At 42.3% G+C, this 16,388-nt stretch overlaps 1 protein-coding gene across 2 annotated transcripts in view; it reads left to right on the forward strand.

The window, feature by feature from the left end:
• The first annotated feature begins 8,585 nt into the window (after nucleotides 1-8,585).
• The window catches only part of LOC129858223 (AT-rich interactive domain-containing protein 5B-like), a 72,780-nt gene continuing 64,977 nt past the window's right edge, over nucleotides 8,586-16,388 (forward strand). For both annotated transcript variants that reach the window (XM_055927276.1, XM_055927283.1), the window contains exons 1-2: nucleotides 8,586-8,659; nucleotides 8,935-9,189. In XM_055927276.1, the coding sequence (XP_055783251.1) occupies nucleotides 8,639-8,659; nucleotides 8,935-9,189 (276 nt within the window). In that variant the 5' untranslated portion in view covers nucleotides 8,586-8,638. The remainder of the gene's footprint in view (nucleotides 8,660-8,934; nucleotides 9,190-16,388) is intronic.

Consider the following 16,388-nt stretch of genomic DNA (forward strand, 5'->3'; position numbering starts at 1 on the left):
CTCTCTTACTGGTTCTAACTGCAGCTGTTGCCGGAGTGAGAGTCAAAGCATGCGCGCCTCTCTAATTTCGTAAGAGTGTCAATTGAGTTTTGCTCCTCACATCCATACCTTTTTGGAGATTATAAGTGGAGTTTCTCAAATATATTCTGATATCCATAGAATATATTATTACTTAATTCACAGATTTCCCTGAGAACAGATCTACTTTATACTTACTCCTGGTATAGTATTAAAGAGGTGGTATACAGGTTATCTGGTCTATAAGACATATCTGTATTTCTGCTTCTGTCTAGACAGGGAGAAGATTATCCATGTCATACTACTGCGATAAATGCAATGCTGGCTTGCCTTCGGCTGATGCACATTCCACCTGTATGATGTGCCTAGGCTTAGAGAATGCCATTCAGGCTGTGGATTACCCCTTCAGCTGCATGTATTATGCTACTCTTGGCCCATGCTTATGTGAAGCACGATTAACTATGATGGAGACAAAAGCTAGAGGCCCCGGGAGCGGCCTCAAGCGTAAACAACCCCCCCCCCCCCACCAAGCAGTCCAAGAAGGACAGGGGACCTACTCTGGATGAGTTGGAGGCCCAGGGAGCCTCTGTCTTCACAGCTCCACTCTCTCAGCCCGACAGGCTCCATTGAAGATTTAAGACAGTATCCTGATGATATCTCCATCCTTGCTGTTAATGACCTAGACGAAGAGACTTCTGAGGCTGGTTCTGGGTCAGCGAAAACATGGCTCAGAGAGGGCTGAGAGTGAAGTACCCTGTTCATCAGCTGATATGCAGGAGCTCATCTCTAGGGTTCTGAAAGCTCTGGATATTAATCCAGACCATAACAGCAGCCCGGGCAACTGTACATTCCTCAATGCCCCAAATTCTCCAATGAACTGTGTTAGTCGTGTCCTAAGGTGATCTCAAGGTTCTATGTTTCAAGCCTTGGACCGTCATGGCTTCTCCCGAGGAGTTGGGACTGGACCATGGACCCTATTGTTGCGGCTATAGTCCTTCCAGACAAGGAGATCATTGATAGGTCTCCACTCTGTCCTTCAGGACCTCATCGGGCTGCTGACGACCACTTAAAGGACACGTTCCTGACCTTGGCCATGGGGGCTCGCCGCATGAATGCAACCCCTCTGCTGCAGGCATACCTGCACGGTCTGATAGCTTACCTGTCCACCGACGGTGACTCTAGAGCTGATGGCTGAAATGACTCAGGTGTACACACTCCTCTCCCTATTAAATGTTGAGATATCACGTGCTAATGGCATAGCCCTGTCTATGGTCATCTTGTCACGTAGACAGCTTTGGTTCTCACAAAAAAGATGTCGGCCTCCGTGAAGAAACCCTTTATGGAGCTAACCATCTCCCCAGGCCAAGTTTTTGGTGCTGGTGTGGATGACATTTTGGACCAAACGGCGATGCTATGGAAGGACAGAGACCCTGCAGTCTTTCATGGGTCCCCCTGCAACACATTACCCTACCCAGAGACCATTGGAGTCTAGAGCTCAGCCCTCCCCTGCCTTGAAAGGCCACTTGGGCCCTTGCCATAATCAGCCACCTCAACAGGCTCAGGGTCAGCAGTGGTACATGCAGCTCAGACAGAGACATAACAAGCACCATCCCTCTGCTCCGAAGAAGGACGGGCCCCCTCAGTCATCCTGATGGGTTTTGCCCCAGTTAGAAGCTCTCTAACTGGAAATTGCATTTTTCTCCAGCAGGGAGGCAATCAGACAACTCAAACCATCAGAACAGCCCAGTGGGTTCTATGGAATATATGTCCTAGTCCCCAAAAGGAATGGTGATTTTTGCCCCATCCTGGACTTGAGGCCTCTCAACCAGTGCTTGAAAACCCTCCCCCTCAAGATGTTATCTCTGTCCCGCATTCTACAGGCTATCAGCCCAGGCCAGTGGTTCACCACTGTTGACCTAAAAGATTCTTACTTACACATACTGATCCACCTGGCTAACAGGAAGTTCCTGTACTTTGCATTCAAAGGAATACCATACAAGTACCAAGTGTTACCTTTCGGCCTCTACCTGGCACCAAGAACATTCACAAAATGCACGGATACTGCTCTAACACCCCTAACATCACAAGGGATGATAGTACTACATTTCCTAGACGATTGGCTAATCTGCGCTCAGTCACGAGAACAGGCAGCAGCAGACACGACATCTCTCCTGAAGCACATCTCAAAGCTAGGCCTCAGGTTGAACATGCAAAAAAGCCACCTTGTCCCCATACAAACTGTAGTGTTTGTGGACATGCGGATCGACTCGTCTCTAATTAGGGCTCACATCACCGAAGAGCGAGTCTAGAATTATAGTTCACCTCAATCGTTTTGTCCAAGACCAGAAGGTGACTGTTCTTCAGTGTGAGAGACTGATGTGTCTCCTCTCTGCAGCCTCTCTTTTGACCCTATTGGGCGTTCTACACTTGAGGCCCCTGCAGAGGTGGTTCAATGCTCAAGGTTTACACCCCAAGGAACACAGGTATTGTCGCCTGACTGTGTCCAAAGAATGCAAGTGAGCACTGGCCAGATGGCGATCCCTGAAATTCCTGTCAGGCGGGATACGCCTGGGCAGAGTCCATCAGAGGGAACATTCAAAAATGTGCCTCCTTGACAGGCTGGAAGCAATATTGAGGGAGAGGGAGTCCAGCTGGACATGTAGTACCAGCTGGTCCAAACACCGCATCAACATGCTGGAGATGAGAGCACTCCAACTAGCTCTGCTAAATTTTCTCCAACAACTGCGGGACAAACATGTGCTGGTACAGACAGACAGTACCACACTGGTAGCCTACATAAACCACAAAGGGTGTCTGGGTTCCATCCAACACTCCCAGATGGCACATACCCTTTTGCTGTAGTCACATAAGAAGCTGGACCTACCAGGTTTCCAGAACATTGCAGCAGACATTCTGTCCAGGGAAGGCCCTCCGGACCGTGGAGTTGCAAATACATCCCCAAATAATGAGTCGCATGTGGGGGAAGTGGAGGTGGATCTGTTTGCCTCAGAGAGGAACATACAGTGCCTCCTCTGGTTCTCAATCTGTTCACTTGGTCTAGGAAGAGGCTACACACCTTCCCACCGATCTCGCTAATTCCAGAAACTCTGGACAGAAGCGGGCCACCAGGTCCTTCTGATTGCCCCGAGATGGCCAAGACGCCACTGGTTCAGCACAATACTGTCACTCCTAGCGGGGGCGAAGCCAGACCTATTTTCGAAGGTGGATGGCACATTGTGGCATCTGAATCCCTTCTGTCTGCAGCTATGTGCCTGGCCGCTGAACAGGGAAAATAAGATCTAAACCGAGCTGGCCGCCCGGTTTAGATCTTGTTCCCTTTGTTGTTAACATCTTACAGAGTGCCAGGGCCCCGTCCATCATGTCAACCTATGACACGAGGTGGCACGTGTTCTGCCAGTGGTGTGGGGAGCAGGGGCTTGCTCCAGAATCTTGCAGAATAAAAACTGTGCTCCAGCTTTTGAGGTCTTTGTTAGATGCTGGCAGGGCTGCATCCACATAAGGTATACGCAGCAGCCATTTCAGCATGTCATGACGAAGAGCAGGATGGTTCACTTGGCAGCCATCCGCTCATGGCAAGTTTTCTTAAGGGAGTCCGTCGATTGCGCCCCTCAAGTGCCCCCTCAGTTCCCAAATGGGATTTGGATCTGTTTCTTGGACACTATCTGGACCTCCCTTCGAAACGTTAGACGTTATAGACTTCAAACTTCTCTCTCTCTTAAGACTGTGTTTCTGGTGGCCATCGACTCTACCAAGACAGTTGGCGAGCTCCATGCTTTATCTGTTCGTGATGAGTTGTATCATCTAGGCCTGGGTAAGGCGAGCATTACTCTGCAGCCAAATCCTGCCTTCCTAGCAAAGGTCCTGCCCCCATTGACACGTAAACAGGGAAATGATGCTAACAACCTTGTCCACCTCCATGCACCCTAGGGCTCATGATATTGATGTGTGCGCTCTGTGTCCTATGAGATCCCTAAAAGCGTACGTGGAGCAGACTCAGGCGATCCATCACCCTGATGAGCTGTTTGTGTGCTTTGGAGATAGAATACAGGTTAAGTCTCTCTCAAAACAACGGTTGTCACATAGGATTGTAGACACTATCCTGCAAGCATATAGCCTAGCTGGCCGCCCAGTGCCATCCTCTGTGGTAGCACACTCCACCAGGGGAGTTGCCACCTCCTGGGCACTGCTTAAGGGAGTCCCCCTCTCTGACATATGTGTGGCTGCCAGCTGGGCATCCCCCAGTACCTTTGCAAGGTTTTACCGGGTGAATGTGTCTGACCCTCACGGTGTGGGCTCAGTTGTGCTTGGTGCTGCCCTTTCCTCCCAACAGTATCCTTTAGTTCGGCTGGGTACTGCCTCGAACACCTATGGTCATGTGTTACTCTAGGCTGGACCCTACGAGAACTGACTTACTCTGGTATTGTCATCCCATTGAGTGACTAGCATAGTCCCTCAAGCTCAATCACGATTCTATGCTAGGGACTATGCTAGTCCAGATGTCGGTTCCCTTGTAGCTTCAGGAAGAGTCTTGACGAAGTGATGCTACGTGCCCAGGTATTTATAGGGGGTGGGGTCTCACGCGCATCACACCCGTCGGACGGAATTACTCTGATATTAATAGCCTGCTCGTCGAACATCTCACATACTTTTGTATATATCAAATAAAATACAATTTTATTTGTCACATGCGCTGAATACAACAGGTGTTGACCTTACAGTGAACTGCTAACTTACAAGCCCTTAAAACTTCTCTGGGATATGTGGGACGCTAACGTCCCAATTGGCCAAAAGCCAGTAAAAATGCAGAGCGCCAAATTCAAATAAATTACTATAAAAATCAAACTTTCATGAAATCACACATGAAAGACACCAAATTAAAGCTACACTTGTTGTGAATCCAGCCAACATGTCTGATTTCAAAAAGGATTTACGGCGAAAGCACACCTTGCGATTATGTTAGGTCAGTACATAGCCACAGAAAAACACAGCCACTTTTCCAGCCAAAGAGAGGAGTAACAAAAAGCAGAAATAGAGATAAAATGAATCACTAACCTTTGATGATCTTCATCAGATGACACTCATAGGACTTCATGTTACACAATACATGTATGTTTTGTTCGGTAAAGTTCATATTTATATCCAAAAATCTGAGTTTAGGCGGGACGCTACTGTCTCACTTGGCCAAAAGCCAGAGAAAATGCAGAGCGCCAAATTTAAATAAATGACTATAAAAATCAAACTTTCATTAAATCACACATGAAAGATACCAAATTAAAGCTACACTGGTTGTGAATCCAGCCAACATGTCAAAATTCAAATAGGCTTTTCGGCGAAAGCAAACGATGCTATTATCTGAGTTAGCACCATAGTAAACAACGAGAGAGAAGCATATTTCAACCCTGCAGGCGCGACACAAAACGCAGAAATAAAAATATAATTCATGCCTTACCTTTGACGAGCTTCTGTTGTTGGCACTCCAATATGTCCCATAAACATCACAAATGGTCCTTTTGTTCGATTAATTCCGTCAATATATATCCAAAATGTCAATTTATTTGGCGCGTTTGATCCAGAAAAACACCGGTTCCAACTTGTGAAACGTGACTACAAAATATCTCAAAAGTTACCTGTAAACTTTGCCAAAACATTTCAAACTACTTTTGTAATACAACTTTAGGTATTTTTTAAGGTAAATAATTGATCAAATTGAAGACGGGATGATCTGTGTTCAATACAGGATTAAAACAAACTGTAGCTAGCTTTCTGGTCACGCGCCTCTAACTAACAGTACACTTCCAGTGACCCTCGTTCAAGATGGCCGTATTTCTTCATTACACAAAGGGAAAAAACTCAACCAATTTCTAAAGACTGTTGACATCCAGTGGAAGCAGTAGGAACTGCAAGAAGGTCAATTAGAAATCTGTATTCCCAATGAAATCCCATTGAAAAGAGAGTGACCTCAAAAAAGAAAATCTGAATGGTTTGTCCTTGGGGTTTCACCTGCTAAATAAGTTCTGTTATACTCACAGATATGATTCAAACAGTTTTAGAAACTTCAGAGTGTTTTCTATCCACATCTACTAATAATATGCATATCTTATCTTCTGGGGATGAGTAGCTGGCAGTCGAATTTGGGTATGCTTTCATCCAAACGTGAAAATGCTGCCCCCTATCCTAGAGAAGTTTTAACCAACAATGCAATTTTAAGAAAAATAAGTGTTAAAGTATATACGAAAATAAATGGAAGAAAAAATAACTAAAACACAAATTTATAAAAATAACAAATAATTAAAGAGCAACAATAACAGTAGCGAGGCTTTATACAGGGGGTACCGGTACAGAGTCAATGTGCAGGGGCACAGGGTAGTCGAGGTAATTGAGGTAATATGTACATGTAGATAGAGGTAAAGTGACTATGCATGGAACATAAACAGAGAGTAACAGCAGAGTAAAAATGGGGTTGGGGGGGGACAATGCATATCGTCCGGGTAGCCACTTGATTAGCCATTAGGAGTCTTATGGCTTGTGGATAGAAGCTGTTAAGAAGCCTTTTGGATCTAGACTTTGCGCTCCAGTACCGCTTGCTGTGCGGTAGCAGAGAGAACAGTCTATTACTAGGGTGGCTGGAGTCTTTTGGCAATTTTTAGGGCCTTCCTCTTACACCACCTTGTATAGAGGTCCTGGATGGCAGGGAGCTTGGCCCCAGTGATGTACCATGCAGTCATGGGTGAACAGGGAGTACAGGTGGGAACTGAGCACGCACCCATGAGGGGCCCCCATGTTGAGGATCAGCGTGGCAGGTGTGTTGTTACCTACCCTTACCACCTGGGGGCGGCCCGTCAGGAAGTCCAGGATCCAGTTGCAGAGTGAGGTGCTTAGTTCCAGATATAGATATAATCTCATTGGGTGACCAGCATAGTCCCTAGCTCATAGATCTGTGGTTATGTGAGTAACCTTCATTCAAACTCCCATTAGACAGCTCTGCAAGCTTTATAATGTAAAAATATGTTCGTAACTCACCAAATATGGAGTTTCGCTAAACAACTATCTTAATTTAATCCCATTACGGCCGGTATGTACTTCCCCAAAAAATGTACAAGCAACGGGAAAAAAAATACTCTGACGGGTCATTCTCATTGTCAACATCTATAATGCACAGATACTGAAGCAGGCCATACCCCATTTCCAGCAGATATTGTCCAAAAATGTTAGGGGATCAAACTTATAGGTTCATCTTGCATAGGCCTACTGTATAATGTCAGTCCTTTTATCTTTTGGTGGCTTTTTATCCACTGAATAATTCTTTGTCATTTTTCCCAATACATTTAAAAAAAAATAAAGTGATGCTGATAACTGGAATGGGATCAATATGCCCTGCCTCCAAAATTTGAAAAAGCGTACTGCATAAAACTGCATTTAAAAATAGCTGGTGTCAGTCATGTTGCTGCTTCTCAGGTAAAGGGAGGGCAAGGGTGGATAACGAATGAAAAAAACAGCTGGCGACTGGAAAAGGCTCTATCGGTGAATGACCCCTTCAATAAGCACTTTTCATTATCATACTTCAAATTACGGTCACCATTGACAATCGTGTTAATTAGAATCTGTTTGAAACTTGCACAAATCGTAAGAAATATCTACCTCAAACTGTGCAAAAGAGAATACTATCAAAACTGTTATCCCGGGCTCCCCTACACAGTTTAAAGGTTTAACTATTTTTAAAAGCATTGAAAAATATCTTACGTTTTACAAGACTCACATCTCAGACATCTGTCTCAGGCACTGACATTAATAGTCCTCCTAATCGATTATTGCAAATCGGTCATCAGCACAATTGAGAGTAGACTAGCCTATGCACAACCTATAACCTAGAGAGTTGCTTGTTATTTCAGCATAATCGCGTGCTTTATATATTTCAATAGGCTCTCGTGACGCTTGGCCAAATTTGTGTTTGAACATTTGTCACTTATTATTTATAGACTACGTCGTTCGAGAGCACAACCGAACGTCTTTGTTCCCACATTAGACTACATTTGAGGAAACATTTGATAGCCTTTTTAAGTAGTTCAGAGTGTAACATTGTTTCTCGAAGGCTTCCAGAGCGAGCGCCCTTATATCATTAATGTGAGAAATGTTCTTTCATACAAACGATCTTTACACAGGTCCTGGAATAAATATTTTTCCATATAAAAAACAACAACAATTATATGGTAACAAAAATGTTTCCATTGCGCATAACTTAAATACACTATTGAGGAATTATCGGACTGATGCACAGTGTTAATTCCATAGTTATATTTGTCGAATTCCATGTATTCAATGATAGTAATAGGCATTTGTGGTGTTCCTGATTGAATACGGACGATTGTATTGGTACACGATTATCTACTGTGGATTTGTATTCGTTTAACTGATGCACAGCAAAAAAAGCCATGCATTTTTTGTAATTTTGGAAGAACTCAATATTTTTACAAGTGTTCTATATTGACAACAAACTGATTTTGAACTTAAAACATATAGGGTCCTTACAGGACCTTCGGCAATCCATTCAATCCAACAAGTTTGGAGAGCGTGTTGAGTTTAATCAATTCAGAACGTCGAGATGGAGCCCAACTCACCGAAGGTAACGTACTAACATAATCATACACCAACATATTCTACTTTCGCATAATATTAACAATTTGGAGACAGCTAATTTACAATACTTGTATGTTTTGTTGTTTTTACATATTAAATATATAGTTACATGGTTCTAAATCAGTCAGGTGTTATTAGTGCGTTATTTAAGGATTTGTCAAACCATAGTCATTGCGCATGTCGTGCGATTTAATGGGTTTCCTCATTTATTGAATATGAATAAGTCATTAATTAAGTTGTTATTTGCTATTTTCTCCACAGTGGGTAGGCTCTTCTTGCGGTTTACACGGACCATATATATTCTACAAGGCGTTTAAATTTCACCGGGACGGTAAACCAAGAATTCTGTCCCTCGGAGACTTTTTCTTCGTGAGATGTAAGCCTGGGGATCCGATTTGCATAGCGGAGCTACAGCTGTTGTGGGAGGAAAGGACTACTAAGCAACTTTTATCAAGCTCAAAACTTTATTTCTTACCCGAAGATACTCCCTCGGGAAGGACAGTTAGCCATGGAGAGGTAATAACCTTCTTTTGCTCGCACGACGTGCCTTATGCTCCCAAATGAATAACAGCGTATAGACTAACAAATATTCTGTGTTGATAAATCAATGTGGCATTTTCTGCATTGGTCATTAATTGTATAATATGCGCATGCATTTGTGATTCCCACATTGATCCATAACAAACGGCATGTGTCTATTACTGTGTTATTGTCTACTTAGCCTATTTGTTCATTGTGTCGACTGCTGAATGTGCAGTTCAATCTTATCCAGCTGTGCGTAATAACGCTCGTGCGGGGATAATTGTATTAGGGGAAGAAAACCCTCTATAGCCTACGAATCCAGCGTTTGTCATTTTATTTCATGATGGGTGACATGTAGGAGGAAATTGCGAAATGGTAAAGCATGAGATCACAACTTCTAGATTCAACAACAGAGTCTTTCATCATAGCATATGAATGGTTGCTGAATAAGTGCACACGACCTATTGAAAACGAGTGCTAACATGTCTAACTACTTAATAATTATAAAAATGTCTATAAAATCATTCGCATTCCTAACGATATGATATTGTTGTCAGATCAAATGTACTGCCCTCTTACCCGAGGATCAGGACAGGTCGAAATGCCAAAGCATTACAAAAGGACACTTACTGTAGTCCGATATGTTGGCATTAGCAATATGATTAACTGAGGCATTTTGCTAAGTGGCCAAATATGACGCCTGTATCACATTTCATAAGCGCGTGGCAGAGAGCGAAAAAGCTTGGGTTAGTTTTGTATATGCTTTTCTTGTGCAGTATATAAAACGATCACATATTTTCTATATGCCACTGTAACCTACCCAAATACTCTATTCGACACAACATCAAATTTTCGATCACTTGGTTTTATGGTCACATGAAATATGCCTGCAGTTGCCATTAGGGAGGACAAAGCCTGGTTTGTATTTCATTAGCAATGCAAACATAACCGTCTTTTCCTTTGCTGATGGTAAGCATTCTTTCCTCTTGAGTAATACAGTAGCTATCACATTTCCTTTTCATGAGAAAGGTATTTATAGTGGGTGTTGCTATGAATAAATGTAACTTAATCCTTTTTTCTTCTTTACTCAACCAGGATCATCAAAATCCTTCATTTGCATTATCCTTTACACAATGTAATGACTTTGTAATTACATTGAGTGCATGCACAGTCCATCATTTAGAAACACACTTCTGCAATAAGGACAAGTCGGCCCCACCCCTTGAGAAGCCTGATTTGCATTGTAAAGCGGTAACATCCACATGATTGGATATCTGGACAATATTATTTGACTCCTTCCAGGATCAAACGACAGAGTGACTCCAGAGTGTTGGTAGTGGTAAATTGATAGTTATAGCCTACAGCACAGCTGAAGTAGAGTATGACATAACATATGATGATATCTAAAACTGTGATGTTGATGCCAAAATCATGACCCCATTAAATGTGATTTTAAACTTGACCCTCAAAGCAAATTGCTCTACTTAGATTACATTGGACATTTACTCAAACAGGTAAACTGGCTGCAGTTATTACTAGTCAGTTAATTATATTTATGCAAATCTGCATAGCCTGAGACAGCTTTCAATTTCTAAGATTTACTTCGTAGTTATTGCCTCTGGCTAATGGGTATGTCTAAGACTACATATTTACAGCACAAATGTGCACATGTCATGAGTACAATAAGTGTTTTCCTCAGTGTGATAAAAGGAGGTTATAAATTTCTTTGGATATCCCTTCTTGAGTTCAATGCTCAACGCATTATGTCATTTCCCCTCTGGCTCGGGTATTTGTATGCTCTTCGCCCCTCCCAGTGTAGGCAGGGACAAGAGAAACCCATGTCCTACTGTGCTCATTTTGCATTCGCTGACAACCCCTCTACTCCACTAGCTAAAAAATGCCTGCATGCTAATGTGAAAAGGCATTGTGTTGTGTGGCACACCCATTGTGAATATCATACAACCTCTATTTGTCTCTCTGCATTCTGTGGTCTGAGAACCGCCTATTGCAAAACAGTCACATGCGTTAAACTACTTATTGAGTGACACAGTATAAGGTATTGCCCTAACGCCCCCCTCCGGTACATGTTGGCTCAATACACTGTCTTTATTTGGCTCATGTTTCAAGAGAGCTGTTTTAGATAACACTTACAGCTACAACCGCCAAAGTGCTGCTACAGCTAATTGCTTAGGCCTTATCTTTGCAGTACTCAAGGTACCCTTCGTGGAAATGGAAAATTGGCAAGTAGTGTGGTATTTTTGCATCATAAGCTAATAATTTGTTATTATCTCGGATGTCACTGCTTCTCCACTCTATTACTATAAATGACAAAGCAGTGAGGTAGGAAAGCAGTGACTGCAGCAGTTGTATTGATTGCAGTAGAAATAAATGGTGGAATCTGTCCAGAATCAGCTTTGGTTCAAGGCAAAAATCCATACTGGTTGTGTTTGAGTGCTTGGGACATGTTTGTAGGGAAATCAGGTGATATATTGTTTATTTGCTTTTCTCAGATTTTCCTGGAGGGAGTATGTTTGCGGAAGTAATTTTCCAGTTATGTTATCTGGTGGTTCAGATATTCAAACAATAACTCAATAGAAGGTGTTATAACGACTTACACTACATGACCAAAAGTATGGACATCTGCACGTCGAACATGTCATTCCAATATCATTGGGTATTAATATGGATTTGGAACCCCCTTTGCTGCTATAACAGCCTCCACTCTTATGGGAAGGCTTTCCACTTGATGTTGGAACATTGCAGCAGGAACCTGCTTCCATTAAGCTACAAGAGCATTAGTGAGGTTGGGCGCTGATGTTGGGCGATTAGGCCTGCCTCGTAGTCGGCGTTCCAATTCATCCCAAAGATGTTTGATAGTGTTGAGGTCAGGTCTCTGTGCAGGCCAGTCAAGTTCTTCCACACCGATCTCAACAAACAATTTCTGTACGTACCTCGCTTTGTGCACGGGGGTATTGTCATGTTGAAACAGAGTTGGAAGCACATATCGTCTAAAATGTAATTGTATCCTGTAGCGTTAAGATTTCCCTTTGCTGGAACTAAGGGGCCTAGCCCGAACCATGAAAAACAGCCCCAGACCATTATTCCTCCTCCACCAAACTTTACAGTTGGCAGTATGCATTGGGGCGGGTAGCGTACTCCTGGCATCCGCCAAACCCAGATTCATCCGTCGGACTGCCAGATGGTGCAGCGTGATTCATCACTCCAGAGAACGCGTTTCCACTGCTCCAGAGTTCAATGGCGGCAAGCTTTACACCACTCCAGCCAACGCTTGGCGTTGTGCATGTGATCTTAGGCTTGTGTGCGGCTACTCAGCTATGGAAACCCATTTCATGAAGCTCTCGACGAACAGTTATTGTGCTGACGTTGCTTCCAGAGGCAGTTTGGAACTCGGTAGTGAGTGTTACAACCTAGGACTGACCATTTTTACGCGCTACTCGCATCAGCACTTGGCGGTCCCGTGATCTTGTGTGGCCTACCACTTCGTGGCTGAGCCGTTGTTGCTCCTAGACGTTTCCACTTCACAATAACAGCACTTAAGGTTGACCGGGGAAGCTCTAGCATGGCAGACATTTGACGAACTGACTTGTTGGAAAGGTGGCATCCTATGACTGTGCTACATTGAAGGTCAATGAGATCTTCAGTAAGGCCATTCTACTGCAAATGTTTGTCTATTGAGATTGCATGGCTGTGTGCTCAATTTTATACACTTGTCAGCAACGTGTGTGGCTGAAATAGCCTAATCCAGTAATTTGAAGGGGTTTCCACCTACTTTTGTATATATAGTGTATGTGAGATGTTTAGTGAGCATGACACCAAATCACCCTATTCATTCAACAATGACAGGAATTTGAGGCAGAGGGAGAGGGAGGAGCCATTAAGTCTGAACGTTGCCCTCAAGTGAATTCCTTTTGCGTTTCTAAAATACATGTAAATTATTATCTTGTTTTATGGCATTACTTGTGGTAATTTAAAATGTAATTTAAACTGGATGTCATGCACTTCAAAGACAAAAACATCATTCTGGTTTATGATATTTCCATACACATAAATGAGTTTTTTATATTCTGCTATTCTTTGATATACTGTATGTAATGATGTGTTATAACAGTGACTTTTCCCTCCACACGTAAGAAATTGGTGCTATTTGGATTGGTTTACACCTTGTCATTGACAAACCACTAACATCAAACATTTCCCATAATGCATGACTCTACCCCCCAAGCTATTGTGGATCATTATAACCTTAGAGAACTGAAACCACAGATGACATGTTTGAATGTACTTAGCATATTTTCATTCTTTAGTGAATGCTCATAGCACTGCTTCAGCCTGATATTATTTAGTCTTTGATTACACACCCCACAGTCAAACTAAGTCAGATAGTTTTCAGTACTGTGTGTTTTATGTATTTTTGAAATGACACACTGTACAAAACAACATGGTAGCTGCTTATAGTTTATAGCATATCTGATCGCCAATATCTTGCAGGCATATAGATTGCAGGCATAAAACAACTATTTAACCCAGTTCCATTTTAAAACAGTCCCAGTAGAATATATTAGCCCCCTAGCATCTCCTGGCCTCTTTTTTTTTTAGATAGTTGAGTTTGTTTTGAGACACTGTAGCCAAGGTCAGTGCTGAGGAGGAAAGATAATGAACTCATATTGCATTTCACTCCCTCAGCCGAGCGCACCATGGAGCATTGTTCATGTCACCATGCCCATTACTCAATTACTAATCTCCTTTTGGCCCAAGGAATTCCTGGGTTGACCCCCTGAGCCACCAGACTGAAACCTTCTCAGCATGACAGGGGCTGTCTGTGGGACTCTTGACTCTTAACTGAAAGACCTGTCCAACCAATGTACCACTTTGCCCTACAATGGTGACATTAAGGAATGTCCCTTACAGTTCAAAAACGGTGGTGTTCTTTTTACGGAATGATATGGATTTTATGGAACTTGACAGATCATGCAATTATTGTTTAGTAGCATTAATTGTTGAATTTTAACAGTCATAAAAGCACACTGTTTCTCTGTAGTCAATAGGGCCTTCAACTCTACTTTAGATCGCTTTGACGCTAAGATTGCTCTTTAGATCTAGTCTTCCTAACATTACATATAGACTTCCCTTGTGACCTTTGCTTCATGTCAATGCATCTGGAGCTTCAAGCACATCTGAAACTGGCTAATGACTCATTATCACCTAATTGATATACTGTATCATTTATTAGTAGTCCTGGGAACGTTAATTGCTCTTACACAGTTGACATTCCAAACATGTTATATAAGCGCTCATATATTATTTGTTTTAAAGTTTTAAAAAAGGGGTCATATCCAGTATGTCCTGCAGGGGTTAAAGTAGATTACATTTCTTACAGGTATGGAACACCCAAGTGCACGCACGCATAAAATAAAAAAAATCCAACTACAAAAATTACAGGGTAGCCTACTCTGCTGACACTGACAAACAGATCAATAAAAACGATGTTGTCTGATCCATATAATCGGCCTACGAAAAGAGGAGACACAAATACAATGATGTCCATCTATCCTGGAGGAGGAAATTATTGTCCAAAAACTAACAAAAGTGGCACTGACCCAATGATAAAGACAGTGAATATGCACACTCACCGGGGATATGGCCGATGTTCTCCACCGGTGCCAATAAGAAAGGCTACTGTTTGCTCAATTAAGGTATGGATTTTGATAACTAATCGACACTTTTCATTGTCATCTCTTTACAGCAATAGCCATATGCTTTTCAATTTTTTGAATGTGATTCTGTTTGTAAATATTGTTATATGCCTAGCTGGGTCTCTCTGCTTTTCACTGACAGTCGCAACTCAACAAGGATCTATTTAGTATTTGCAGCGCGCGCTGCCCAAATTGCGGGCCCTTCTAACTGTAGGCTATGCAATTTTTTTGAAGCAAATTATCCTCTATGGCCAAATCATGCTTTCTGGTGTAGTAGCCTATTTTGAATTGTATTTATTTATGTATAGACAGGAGTAAGCTAATTAGGCTATAGAATCTTGGCACTTACATTTACTTTAGAGAAAGTTTAGCTTCCCCTAGCCTTATGGACATGCTGCCTATGCCTTTTAATGTGGCATAAACACAACCAGTCATTATATAGGTAGGCTACCTGTGCACATTCGTTCACTCAGAAAATAATTTCAACATCCAAACCCCAACAGTGCACCTGCAATTTGATGAATGGAAAGAGACATCAGTTACAAAACATAGTGTGTATTGTAATGCCATTCTGCGATTAACATTAGGCCTACATTAGGCCTGAATTGATGCATCGACTGTTGTCCATGCATGCCTCGGTCTCGGCCACTCATCTCCGCCTTGACAAAATGTGTTCTTCTCAAACCACAACCCAATTTGGATCGTATACCACCCAGTTTCCAGTCAATTCGCACATTTTTCATGTGGCTGACATGCAGTAATGTTAAATTAAGGTGTAAAAGCCTATTGTTTTTTGGGCATGTTTTATTAATTGTGATAGTCTCACATTTACCGGTACGGCGTACCTCCACTATTTCTTTTGCCGTGACTCTGTAACAGACCATATTGCCTTTCTTTCACTCTTGCTGTCCTATATTATTAATCATGAACCTTTTGTAATAAATCACATTGTAATATTATTGCTCCATAAACATCTAAGGTTGTTGTAAGCCTATTGTATCGTATGATAAAGAGCATGAAATGATATAGCAGCAACCTCTTGTGAATTGTTTTATTTGAAGTGTCACTTCTTTCCATTGGTAGCCTCACGAGACCTCTGACCTATATATGCAGCTTGGTGGTTTTATCTTCCAATTCCTTCCACTATCAGTACCTTAACTCTTTATGGTAACTCAGTGTGGATGTTTTACTGCATTTGAATGTGTGGTCTGTTCATTAACTAACTCATGTCACTACAAAACAGGATAGTTGGTTACACGCTGGCACCCACACCTGTCACATAAAATGTAATGATGTTAGAGAATACTTTCTGTGAGGAAAGCTATAAAGTATGTTATGAATACACTCACTCAAAATACATAATCCATTGTGAAATCTTCTGAGTGACGTAGTATCAAATATAATATATCCCCTATGATTTGCCAGTTTAGTATGTTTAAGTAGGCAATTGCTTCAAAGCACAGTAAGAATTCCAGAGGA

The sequence above is a fragment of the Salvelinus fontinalis genome, chromosome 1 (assembly GCF_029448725.1).
Source record: "Salvelinus fontinalis isolate EN_2023a chromosome 1, ASM2944872v1, whole genome shotgun sequence".
In the NCBI taxonomy this organism is placed as follows: domain Eukaryota; kingdom Metazoa; phylum Chordata; class Actinopteri; order Salmoniformes; family Salmonidae; genus Salvelinus; species Salvelinus fontinalis.